The sequence below is a fragment of the Notolepis coatsorum genome, assembly GCF_963971535.1.
Source record: "Notolepis coatsorum genome assembly, chromosome: 11".
In the NCBI taxonomy this organism is placed as follows: Eukaryota; Metazoa; Chordata; class Actinopteri; order Aulopiformes; family Paralepididae; genus Notolepis; species Notolepis coatsorum.
The window spans coordinates 75,960,241-75,974,125 of record NC_140175.1 but is presented as its reverse complement, the minus strand read 5'-3'; the positions used below and the strand labels follow the sequence as shown (position 1 = coordinate 75,974,125).

Below are 13,885 nucleotides of genomic sequence, written 5' to 3'. Positions count from 1 at the left end.
AGGTGGCGACTTTCAGATACTTTAAAAAAAGCTGGAAGAGAAAGTACAAGGATGAGGGAAAACATAAATATGATGTGATTTGATATGATGCAATATGAACTATATGATATGATTACAGCATGGGGAAGGAGAGAGAAGGAACACACTTTCTGACCATGGTTCGACGCAAGAATAAATGATTAAGTGACCAATGTTTCCCTAACTGATTGACCCTAACCCTAACTGACTGACTATAGTAGTGTTCTGAGTTCTGAAACAGAAAATATACCCATATACTCAGAACATTCCCCTGGTAGTTCTCAGTGTCACTTTTACCACCATTCCCAATTCAAGTACATTTTCCAGGTTTTCCATGACTGGAAATCTAGTCTCTGAATTTCCTGGTTTTCCAGGATGAGTGGAAACCCTTTTCAACCTGACATCCGATAGATCTATTTGTCTGACCTGGAGGCGTGAACACTTAAGGTAACTAACTTGCGTTCAGCGTTTCTCTGATTGACCGCGCGCTAGCACGCCCCCTTTTCCACACCCTGCCGCTCTGTGTGTTGTGTTGCAGCGCACGGCAGAGCGGCAGAGGTCCCTGGCTTCCTCAATTTATACGCATGGAAGTATTGACTATGCCGTAACGAATCATTAAAAAAATATACCGTTAACTGGAATATGTTGTGCCTTTACACATATGTTGGATTATGTAATGTGTAAAGGCACAACATATTCCAGTTAACGGTATCTTTTTTTAATGATTCGTTACGGCGTAGTCAATGTAATGATTGTAGTCTACTATCAATAAGACACTTGGTTAGTTCTTTATGCTTGCTTCAGCCAGCTGTTTATTGTCTGAAGGTTGTACACAGGTGCACTAATTATATAGCCCTACCAGTAACCATAGTTACAGGTTGCATGATGTTATACTGCCACTTAGTGGTAGCAGCTATGATAGCACCTATCATTACATCCTCTTTCCAAACAGGTGAGCATAACCTTAGTCAAATAAATCACCTAGTGTCAACAATGTGTCAACCATACAATAATACATAACCTTCTCCATCACCAATATCACTAATTCAACTATCAACACTTCTCTTTCCAAACAGGTGAGCATAACCTTACTATTATTATTATTATTATTATTATTATACTATTATTAAAATAAACACCAACCACAATGTGTCCACCATACAAACCTTCTCCTTCAACACTATCAACAATTCAACAATGTTCTATGAGTCTCTCATGTGGTTTCTTAGGTCTAGAAGACCTTCTCAATGTCTCAGCCATTGTGGAAGGTGAAGGAGGCGCAGTGTGTTGCATGTCTGCTGCATCACCACCGTGTTGTGATAGTTCAGATTCAGTGTCCCCGCTTGGTTTCTCTGTGTCCTTCTGAGTCTTCAACAGGCTCCTCCTATTTCTCCTAAACACTTGTCCATTCTCAGTCTCTACAGCGAATGACCTGGGACCTACTTCCCTGAGGACTGTTGCTTTCCTGGTCCAGAAATCAGGACCCTCGATCCTCACAACATCGTTTTGCTGCAGGGGCTCCAGTCCCCTTGTTGTTTTGTCATAGTTCAGTTTCTGTCTGTGCTTGAGTCTCACCCCACTCCTGGTACCATGTAATGATTGTAGTCTACTATCAATAAGACACTTGGTTAGTTCTTTATGCTTGCTTCAGCCAGCTGTTTATTGTCTGAAGGTTGTACACAGGTGCACTAATTATATAGCCCTACCAGTAACCATAGTTACAGGTTGCATGATGTTATACTGGCACTTAGTGGTAGCAGCTATGATAGCACCTATCATTACAGTCAATACTTCCATGCGTATAAATTGAGGAAGGCAGGGACCTCTGCCGCGCGAGCGGCAGGCGTGGATAAGGGGGCGTGCTAGCGCATGGTCACGTGGGCGTCGTGGCCAATCAGAGAAAAATCAGAGAAGCGCTGAACGCAAGTTAGTTACCTTAAGTGTCCACGCGACCTACAATAGCGAACGTCCCTAACCGTTCCTGACTAACTGCCTGACTCCCCATGTGTGTGTGTGTGTGTGTGTGTGTGTGTGTGTGTGTGTGTGTGTGTGTGTGTGTGTGTGTGTGTGTGTGTGTGTGTGTGTGTGGTGTGTGGTGTGTGGTGTGTGGTGTGTGTGTGTGTGTGTGTGTGTGTGTGTGTGTGTGTGTGTGTGTGTGTGTGTGTGTGTGTGTGTGTGTGTGTGTGTGTGTGTGTGTGTGTGTAACTCACGTCTTCATCCTCATCAGTGAAGTGAGGTCCTGTGGTCTTATTGAGAGCCATGATGACAGCTACCATGTCTTTGCCGTTGAGGATGGGCGCTGCCAGAACACACTGGGTCTTGTATTCTGTGAGTTCATCGACAAACGGGCTGAAGTGCTCGTTCTGATAGGTAAGAAACATACTTTTAAGTGTACATAAATGCATGTGCGCACGCACACACACACACACACACACACACACACACACACACACACACACACACACACACACACACACACACACACACACACACACACACACACACACACACACACACACACACACACACACACACACACACACACACACACACACACACACACACACACACACACACACACACACACACACACACACACACACACACACACACACACACATGCCATTGTTATTTAATAATAACTCCCGGTGTTTAATAAACACTTCTAGCCAGGACATACCTGGACATATATCATGTCTCTTTTTTTGTTGGCTGGGTTTTGCATGCGGATTAAGGGAGATGTCAATCTGTTGTCGACGGTGGTAGTACAGGCGCAGTACATTTAGCTGTAAAAGCCCGATCAAGCTCAATAGCTTCTGTAACCAGCAACTACTCTGTACATGCCATTGTTGTTGTGATGTTTTCACATGCGGGGTAAGGGAGAGGTGGGCTATCGTGTCATCGGTTCAGGAGAAGACGTGTATCGCTTGTAAAGATGGTGACACAATGGGGGGCGTGTTCAGGCGTCTTCAGAATTGCGCACTCTGGGAGCTGGTATCAGAAAGTAGCGTCTTCAGGCTGCCAGAACGCACTTCCGTGTGGCAGAAAGGTGCAAACGATCTAATACTTGGCCTGATACGACCGAAATCGTTTTAGTCTGGACATGGCCTAAATCATCCTGAGCCGCTGAGTAGTTTCATGGCAACTGGGATTAGTTCAGTTTCGAATGGAGCCTCTATGGATATGTAACTTCTGACTCATCATTATCTGGACAACGGTGATAGCTGGTGATGTATGGACCTCAGTGAATGTATTCCCAGTGTCAGAAATATTGTGTCTATTACTAGTAGGGATGCTCGATATTGGCTTTTTTACCGATACCGATATTCCGATATTGTCCAACTCTTAATTTCCGATACCGATATCAACCGATATCAACTGATACCGATATATGCAGGGTTTCCCCCCCAAAAAAACGGAATAATTTCAGGTAACTAATAATTTCACTGGATGCAATATTGTTATTGTTTTTATTTTTTATTTTTACCGATACCGATATTTTCCGATATCACATTTTACTGCCGATATCGGCCGATAATATCGGTCGGCCGATAATATCGGACATCCCTAATTACTAGGCTTCTTGCTTAAATTGTGATGAAACAAAGGAGAATATGAATTATGATTTTTCTTTGCATCTTTGACAGTGAATAACACCATGCAAAAAATTACCAGACATGAAAAACTGCCAATGAGCTCGTTCAGTACCTTCTTGAGATCACCTGTACATCTAAGGAAATGAATAAAGGGAAGATGATTAAACAGAAGGTTTTGTAGATACAGTACTGAATTCTCCCATCCAGACCAATGCTATTTGAAATATTATTAAAGAATACAGAATAGCAGGCCTATAAATTACTTTATTATAGCCAATTCGCACATTTATGGTTTGGGCCAAATCTTATCTTTCTAATGGCCAAGTTCAATTTGGATTTAGTATCACCAGGCGTGCATAAGAACAGATCATGAAATCTACTGTATGCAGAGTATAGGTTTCTTATTCTTGCCAGAGCTCTGCCATTTTGAAACAGATTTTTAATCGGATGGTTGCTAAATGCTCAAAATAGGGATGACAAACTAACTGCGCTCCCATATATGCCAATAACGTTCAGTTTTGTGGTATATAATCCAGAGTAATAAGAAAAACAAAATATTAATCAGGGAGTCATTTGCTTGCCGAAAGCTAGAGGCCTTTGGGAAGGGTCGTTTTGAAAAATGCCAACGCTCATTGAAAGCTCTTGATGTGCTCTTCTCAAAATGACTAAATTTTCCATCATTCAGCGTGGGCCGCTTATTCAGAATAGCGGATCTCCGCGACCACAACAAACACATTTCAAAAACGAAAATCTCACTAATAACACTTTAACCTATTGGTAAACAAACGTATTGATGAAAATATACATTATAACTGCTGTTGTGACATGGTTATGATGTTTATTCTTGAATACGTTTGAAAAGAAATACGATAATGTCAGACAGTCTGCAGAGCTTGATTTATGACGTGATGTCATTTGCGGTCCGGCCCCGGACCACACAGGCGGAAGAGGTTAATGTAATGTAATATCTGTTTTTAGTTTGTGTAATGTAATGTAATATCTGTTTTTAGTTTGTGTAATGCACATAATATGGGTACTTTTATCCATATGGTTGAGCCTGTTAGGAATTGCACCCCCAACCAAAGCAGATTGCAGATCACTCTCTCTATATAATAATAATAATAATAATAATTAAAAAAAAAGAATGGTAAAAAAAACTGGAGTAAAAAGGGCACTTTTTTTATGAGGCACAGAAGGGCAGGTGCTCGAGCACCCTCTGGGCTCTATGAGTGCTGCTGCTCATAGGGTGCTCAGTGTCCACAGCAGTGGCGTCGTTAGCCCTGGGCTTCCGGGGCTTTAGCCCCGGATGTTTTTCTCCTAGCCCCGGATCTAAAAAAAGAAAAAAAAAAAGAAAAAAAAATTACATTTTTTTTTTTTTTTTTACTTTTTTTTTTTTTTTTTTTATGTCAGCATCCCCATTGTCTTTGCTGAATGTTTGTTAGTGTTTGGTATTTTTTGTTGGTTTTTAGTACTTTTAAACATTTTTAGTAAGTAGTTTTCATTTGATCCTATAATTTTTCATTCACCGATTTGTGGACTTTTTTTTTAGTGTCCTGAAAGGCGCCTTATAAATCAAATGCATTATTATTATTATTATTATTATTATTATTATTATTATTATTATTATTATTATTATTATTATTATTATTATTATTATTATTATTATTATTATTATTATTATTATTATTATTATTATTATTATTATTATTATTATTATTATTATCATCATCATCCAGGAGGGAAAAGACACTTTGGATAGTAGGGACTGCATCTCTGCCTGTCCTGACCAGGAAACACTTTGCAACTGTGATCTCCTCTGGCAATAGTTGGATATTGTAATGTGTGGCGAGGGGTTGCAGCAATTCCACTGAGAGAAACTGGTCTGAGGCTGGATAACATGCCTGTATGCCTCTCATAAGTTGTTATCCAACTCATGAGAACCTGCTCTCAAGCTCTGGATAGAACAGTCTCTGTCTCAGCTGATCTCCTGAGCTGAGGTCTGAGCTTGTGCCACAAGATGCCATTACATATGGCCTTTGTCCTGTCATACATGTCCACTGCCATCTCTGAGGTGCGATAACCTTTGAGTGTGTCCTGCACTGTGCTTTTAAATAGTACAGATAGGTATTGAAGATGTGCACTTTAACGCAGCAGCACCTGGAGCCTCCATACCCATGTCCAGTGTCCACTGACAAAGACATGCTCATGATACTGTGATAAACTATAATAAGCTTTAATCGAACCCTGGTTCATTTCCTCGGATAGTCCGGTTGGTTTGGGGTGGTGTGAAAGCTCATTCACTCTTGCAAGTGAACCCTGCATTTGAGATGTGAATGCAAAGCGGACCAAAGGCAGGAAAATACCCCAAAATCGAATATCTTTTTTATGAGACTTTTTTTTTTTCGATTGCTTAAGCATGATTTTTAAAACGGGGCCCGGTGTTTCAAAACACACAATTAGCACAACCACACACACAATTATCAGAACACCTCAGATCCTTTGCTAAATTAAACACTTGTCAAAACCATACACTAATTTAAAAAAACTACATTTTGTTACTATATGAAACACACGTTTTATATGACTTAATTCTGTTTGAACCAGTTACTCACACTGCTGTGCTTAACCTAAAACACATTTAGCTATTCTACTTCTCAGTGATTAGAGTACTGTAAGTGAAGTACGCAGAGAATGTGCAAATATACAATAAATTCACCAAACACTACACAAGACCAATGCTGTAGACTGATGAAAATATTATTTATTTATCTACATATACCCAAATCAATGATGCAGACTGCTGGAAAAAAAACATTTTCTCTCCATATACCCAAATCAATGATGCAGACTGATGAAAATATAAATTTTCTCGCCATATAACCAAATCAGTCAACATTTCAACATGGAGAATCACAACAAAACATGTCCCAGTTTTCATGCTACTATGTGCATAACACTGTAAGCTCAGCAAATATCAGACAAACATAAAATACTGTATCCAGTAGGCCTACAGGTTAAAATTACAGTAAAACAAAAACAATTTTGAAAAATTTTAAATAGAGTACAGAAAATACTAGACATTATCTCTTTGCCTAGCTGGATCTGGCAAGATACTTTTTTGCTCTGTGTATTGTTTTGCAAAAAGTGTGAGGCTGACATTGTGCTTATAGAGGTGCAAATCTGGGCCTATGTTTTGCTCCTTGAGTGTAATGTTTTGATAATTGTGTAATACTTTTGATTTGAGTGTTTATGCAATTGAAGAAAACTGTAAAGACTAGAGATTAACTGTTTATTTCTTTTGTACATAGGCTGTGCATATGTTTGTTTGTTTGTTTATTTGCTTATGTGTATGATTCTTAACTGTTTTTATTTTGTTATTGGTATATATATGTGTATATATGTATATTTGTACTCCTGTTGGGGCCTCTTGGACCAGATCAATGTTTTATCTGGCTAAATAAAGGTTAAATAAATAAATAAGAAACTGATGATTTGGTCCTGTTAACTTTGAATTTTCTATGGGGACTGCCCAGATCCCTCTCATGGACATGGACCTCACTTTGAGAACCTCTAATGATTCTAGTTCTTCAGTATTCATCTCTAATTACTCTAAAATTGCGTATTACTGTGTTTAAAAAAAAAAAAAAAAAAAAAAGGGGGGGGGGGGGGGAACCCCCCTCCACCCCCCTGGGCTGAAGCCCCCAATGTTTTCTAACCCTAAAAACGCCCCTGGTCCACAGCAGAGTTACAAGTGGTGCCGTGACATGCTGTGATCACTGCTTTCAGCTGCTACGCCCCAAAACTGTGGAACACTCTCCTGCAGGTCATTAGGACAGGACACTCGATTGGCACATAGTTGGTACTTTTTAAAACCAGGTCAAAACGTACCTTTTTAAGCTTTTAAATTAATTATTATCTTTATTTTATTGTCTTGTTTTTCTTTATTTCTAATATTTTTACTTAAATATTTTATTATAATTTGTATCATTATTTTATGTCGTTTCTTTTATTATTTTATTTGTTATTCATTTTCATGTCTTATGTTACTGTTATAATTTTTTTTTCTTATTGTTTACTATCTAATTTAGCAATTTTATTATTATAACTATTTAAGTTTTCGGTCTTTATTATTATTTTATTTGTAATTATTTTTATTGTCTTATGTTATTGTCTTACTTTTCGATTTTATTTAGCTATTTTTACTATCTTATCTAGTTGTTTTATTCCCGTTTTATCTTTATTATTTAATATATATTTTATATCCTTTTATTTTTCGTTTTTTTCTGTAAAGCACTTTGAGCTGCAATCTGTATGACTGGTGCTATAAAGTTATTATTATTTTACATTTATTTTAATTTAAATTAAATGTATTTTATTTTAAGACTTTAAAGAATGTCATGTTTTTAGACATATCTATATTATTAAAATGGGAGCTAAATATATTATACTTTATTATTATATTACATTATATTATAATATATAACATTACATTACATTATATTATATCATACATATTATCTAGGGCGTTTTCACACCTGTAGTTCGTTTGCTTTGTTCCGATTCAGGGAGACACAGGGACTATAATGATACAATGTTGCACTTGTCCCTTAGTTCGTTTGTGTTCACACGGCTGTGTTAACAGCGGACCAAAACAATATGCACGCGCGAGCAAACTGTCACTCATTGGTCAGATTTTGGGGTGTGCCCCCCCCCCCCCCCCAACCCTGAATCTCCATGTTACATTGAAATTGGGGAGGAGAGAGCGGGGGGAGCAAATTAATGAATGTGGATGAGAGCCGTGATGTAAATCGGACGATTTAGTTCTGATCGATTAGGAATGGGTCGTGCCGTGTTCAGGAAACTAAGGCGCATACAAGTCTATTCGATCATGTCTCCAGCACCCCCACAGCCGTATCTGCAACCACTTACATCAAGGCTCTCATCCACATTTATTATGCTCCCCCCACTCTCTCCTCCCCAATTTCAATGTAACGCGGAAGTGCAGTGGTCTATAGCGCGTTAACTTTACCGATCTAGCTGCCTAAAGACTACAACCTGATCCCGCCGACAATTCAATGCGAAAGCGTCATCATGCAGCGCGTTTACAGTACGGCAAGTGAGTTGTGTCGGTTTGTTAAGTCGATTGCATTCTCACAGCATACGAGTCGCTTCGGGTTCGGTTGGAAGTGCGCCGAGACCACCCTTGCTAGGTGGTCTCGGCCCGCTTGTTTTGTTCCGCAACAGAATGTGATTGCTGTGTTCACATATGCCCAAATTAAACGAAATAGGGGGTAAACGCTCCAGGTTTCGGAACAACAGCTCCAAACGAGCTAGGTGTGAAAACGCCCTTATATTCAAATGGGACTCAATAGTATAGTGCTTTTCAAAGACCCAAAGTCGCTAACAATAGGCAAAAAAAAGAAACAAAGAAAAACAAAGAAACATAAAACCATGAGTAACGGATAACAAATACGGGAGTGAGTAGGGGAGACAGTCGGGAGGAGAGTAAGGGAAAACCAAGGGTGGTGGGGGGGGCAGGAGAGGAGAGAACGTGGGGCAGGTGGTAATGGTGGCGAGTTGGAGGAGGGTGGTTATGGGTAAGGAAGGTTGAATGCTTGGGAGAACAGGTAGTGATTACGTTTGAGGGTGGGGTTGTTCCTAGGGAGGTGTTTGTAGGGCGTAGGATGTATAGGGTTAGGGAATTTGTTCAGAATCCTCTTAGGTGCTATAGGTGCCAGGAGTTTGGCCATATAGCTACCACGTGTAGGAAGGGGCTGAGGTGCGCTAGGTGTGGCGGGGAACATGACTATGGGAAGTGTGGAGAGGGAGTGAAGCCGATGTGCTGTAGTTGTGGTGGGGAGCATAGTGTAGCGTTTAGGGGGTGTGAGGTGATGAAGAAGGAGGTCGCGGATCGGAGAGTGAGAAGGGAGGGTAAGTTGTCGCATGCTGAGGCGGTTAGCAGGGTGGGACAGGGCAGCCAAGAAAGGGTGCAGGGGGTTGAAGGAGGGCGTTTGGCAGAGAGGGTAGAGCAGGAGGAAAGAGAGAGGGGAAGGGAGGAGAAATTAGGTATTGTGGCCTTCGTGGCAGGGGTAGTTACTGGTATGGCAGAGGCTAAGGGTAGAACAGAGATGGTGAAGATGATTGTTAGGATAGCGGTTCAACATCTGGGAACGGAAGGTCTGGACTGGGAGGAGGTGGTTAGGGAATTGGCTGAGGGGGCTGCGAGGGACAAAGCAGCCCAGAATAAGATCGCAGGGGGCAAGGAGGGTCCCGCGGAGGGGGGCTCAGACAGGAAGTAGCAGCATTAGCTGCACTCCAATGGACAATGTAGTTGATGACGGGGTCCAGTAGAAGAAGAAGAAGGTGAAGTAGAAGAAGACGAAGGGCCCATAAAAAGAATTGCGGAGGGCAGTAATACGCCACGATGCGTCTACACTGCCGGAAATTCAAATAAGAAGAAGAAGAAGAAGAAGAATATCTCAGACAACACAAGTGAAGATCTCACTTGTTGTTTCCGGCTACTTGTCTATAAGCTTGAATATATTCTGTAGATACAATTTAAAATGACCACATGGAAAAGGAAACAGGCGCCATGTCCTGTACAATCCTTAATGAGCTGCATCTGGAGGGAAGGTTCTGTGATGTCGTTATTAAAGTCAACAGCACTGAGTTTAATGCCCACAGGGCAATCCTGTGTGGCTGCAGCACCTATTTCAGGTAAGTTTAGCTTGGTTCATGTTAGCTTGGTTAGTAAAAAGATACTATACTGTACTTCTATTGTAATGAAACAATTTTTTTAAAGACATTTTATAAAAACGTTAAAAGAAAATTCATGTAATTTTTTTGGAATGGAATGCTTTTAAATTTTTTAATTTTTTAAATTTTGGCCAATCAAAGTCGACTATACAAATCCTTCGTTTTTATCTTTAATCTTTAATAAATAATCTTTAATAAAATATAGTTTTTTTTTGTCATAACAGAATGTCATGAAGTCATAACAGAATGTCATGAAGTCATAACAGAATGTCATGATGTCATAACATAGACATGTCTATATTATTCAAATGGAAGCTATATTATACTTTATTATTATATTACATTATATTATAATATATAACATTACATTACATTATATTATATCAACATATTTGTGAGGTTTTTGTCCTTTGCTCACTTTCTCGCTCTGTTCCTTTAAGCCTACTCGCTCTGTTTCCATTTGTTTTCTGTTAATCATTTCATTCCCCTTTCACACGCTTCTTCCCAGAGACGTCGTTGATTGGTTCTCCCCCGTCCACACGCTTATCAATTACATCCCTCAGCTGTCACTGCTTGTCAATTAAGCATTCCCGTATTATTTATACCCCGTTTCCCCATTCAAGTTTTGTTGGATCGTTTTGATATTTCAGTTGCATTCGCCGTTCCTGCTGCCTGCTGTTGTTTCCCTGTGCTTTGCCTCCAGGATATTCAAGAAGCATTCCTCTTGGACACCCTTTCCCCGTGGCGACGCGCTCGCTCCGTTCTGTTCCAACGCTCTTTACGCACAACGCCTGGGTGAGTTTTTTATGACTGTCTTTGATCCAATTCCGTTTTTCGTGTGTTTATATAACACTGAAGATTTCCAGCTTTTTATCAGACAGTCACTCACCCAGCGTTTAGCCTTTTTTGGATTGTTTCATTGGGATAATATTTTGGCCTAACATCTCCCACTGTGTGTTTACACACCGAAGATATTATCACATTGGATTTGTATTTTGGGACTTCGCTCACAGTGTTTATTTTGCACCGAAGATATCTATCACTTGGGATTGTGTTTGGAACGTTACTCACAGTGTGTATTTACACCGAAGATTCAGTCACTTGGATAAACTCTGTTTTCGGGTACAAGTCACCTCTCCTGATCACCTGCTCTGTTCCACCTGCACTCTGAGTTAACTCGCTCCCTCTCTCTCTCTCGGTCCCGCAACCACCTCGGAGATTCTGCCGAGAGAAGTCTGCAGAGCGGCTCTGACGTCAGCGTCTGCTTCCCCTGACTACCATCCCGGGAGAAGCTGCAGAGCAGCAACATTCATCCTTGCTTGTATTCCAGTCTTTGTTTGAACTCTTCCAAGTCTGTGCTGTTTATTTAGTCTTAATAAACAAGCCCTTGTTTTTGGCAACTCTGAATCCTACTCTCTTGTGTCGTTGCGTTTGGGGTCGGTGTCAAACCATAACAATATTATCTATATTATTAAAATGGGAGCTAAATATATTATACTTTATTATTATATTACATTATATTATAATATATAACATTACATTACATTATATTATATCATACATATTATTTATATTATTCAAATGTAACTCAAACTGGTTCCATTGTGATGTCACAGTATGATGTCATAATCAAACATTCTAGAACATTTGTTTATCTATTCAACAATTCTCTCAGAAGATCTCAGATCTCAGAAGAGAAGTGAAGATATCACTTGTTGTTTCCGGCTACTTGTCTATAAGCTTGAATATATTCTGTAGACAATTTTAAAATCACCACATGGAAAAGGAAACAAGCACCATGTCCTGTACAATCCTTAATGAGCTGCGTCTGGAGGGAAGGTTCTGTGATGTGGTTATTAAAGTCAACAGCACTGAGTTTAACGCCCACAAGGCCATCCTGTGTGGCTGCAGCGCCTATTTCAGGTAAGTTTAGCTTGGTTCATGTTAGCTTGGTTAGTAAAAAGATACTATACTGTACTTCTATTGTAATGAAACCATTTTTTTAAAGACATTTTATAAAAACGTTAAAAGAAAATTCATGTAATTTTTTTGGAATGGAATGCTTTTAAATTTTTAAAATTTTAAAATTTTGGCCAATCAAAGTCGACTATACAAATCCTTCGTTTTTATCTTTAATCTTTAATAAATAATCTTTAATAAAATATAGTTTTTTTTTGTCATAACAGAATGTCATGATGTCACAACAGAATGTCATGAAGTCATAACAGAATGTCATGAAGTCATAACAGAATGTCATGATGTCATAACATAGACATGTCTATATTATTCAAATGGAAGCTATATTATACTTTATTATTATATTACATTATATTATAATATATAACATTACATTACATTATATTATATCAACATATTATCTATATTATTAAAATGGGAGCTAAATATATTATACTTTATTATTATATTACATTATATTATAATATATAACATTACATTACATTATATTATATCATACATATTATTTATATTATTCAAATGTAACTCAAACTGGTTCCGTTGTGATGTCATAGTATGATGTCATAATCAAACATTCTAGAACATTTGTTTATCTATTCAACAATTCTCTCAGAAGATCTCAGATCTCAGAAGAGAAGTGAAGATATCACTTGTTGTTTCCGGCTACTTGTCTATAGCTTGAATATATTCTGTAGACAATTTTAAAATCACCACATGGAAAAGGAAACAAGCACCATGTCCTGTACAATCCTTAATGAGCTGCGTCTGGAGGGAAGGTTCTGTGATGTGGTTATTAAAGTCAACAGCACTGAGTTTAACGCCCACAAGGCCATCCTGTGTGGCTGCAGCGCCTATTTCAGGTAAGTTTAGCTTGGTTCATGTTAGCTTGGTTAGTAAAAAGATACTATACTGTACTTCTATTGTAATGAAACCATTTTTTTTAAAGACATTTTATAAAAACGTTAAAAGAAAATTCATGTAATTTTTTTGGAATGGAATGCTTTTAAATTTTTACATTTTTTAAATTTCGGCCAATCAAAGTCGACTATACAAATCCTTCGTTTTTATCTTTAATCTTTAATAAATAATCTTTAATAAAATATAGTTTTTTTTTGTCATAACAGAATGTCATGATGTCACAACAGAATGTCATGAAGTCATAACAGAATGTCATGAAGTCATAACAGAATGTCATGATGTCATAACATAGACATGTCTATATTATTCAAATGGAAGCTATATTATACTTTATTATTATATTACATTATATTATAATATATAACATTACATTACATTATATTATATCAACATATTATCTATATTATTAAAATGGGAGCTAAATATATTATACTTTATGTAATGTTATATATTATAATATAATGTAATATAATAATAAAGTATAATATAGCTTATATTAATGTTATAATATATAACATTACATTACATTATATTATATCATACATATTATTTATATTATTCAAATGTAACTCAAACTGGTTCCGTTGTGATGTCACAGTATGATGTCATAATCAAACATT

The 13,885-nt window shown here is 38.2% G+C and overlaps 1 protein-coding gene across 1 annotated transcript in view; it reads right to left on the bottom strand.

Annotated features, from left to right (window-relative positions):
• LOC311237157 (rod cGMP-specific 3',5'-cyclic phosphodiesterase subunit beta-like) overlaps window positions 1-13,885 on the bottom strand; it is a gene marked incomplete at both ends in the record, with an annotated part of 77,939 nt that overhangs the window by 36,620 nt on the left and 27,434 nt on the right. Inside the window, 2 exons of the mRNA XM_084324963.1 lie at window positions 1-31; window positions 2,229-2,381. The exon at window positions 1-31 is cut by the window's left edge and continues 59 nt beyond it. Of these exons, the coding sequence (XP_084181089.1) occupies window positions 1-31; window positions 2,229-2,381 (184 nt within the window). The remainder of the gene's footprint in view (window positions 32-2,228; window positions 2,382-13,885) is intronic.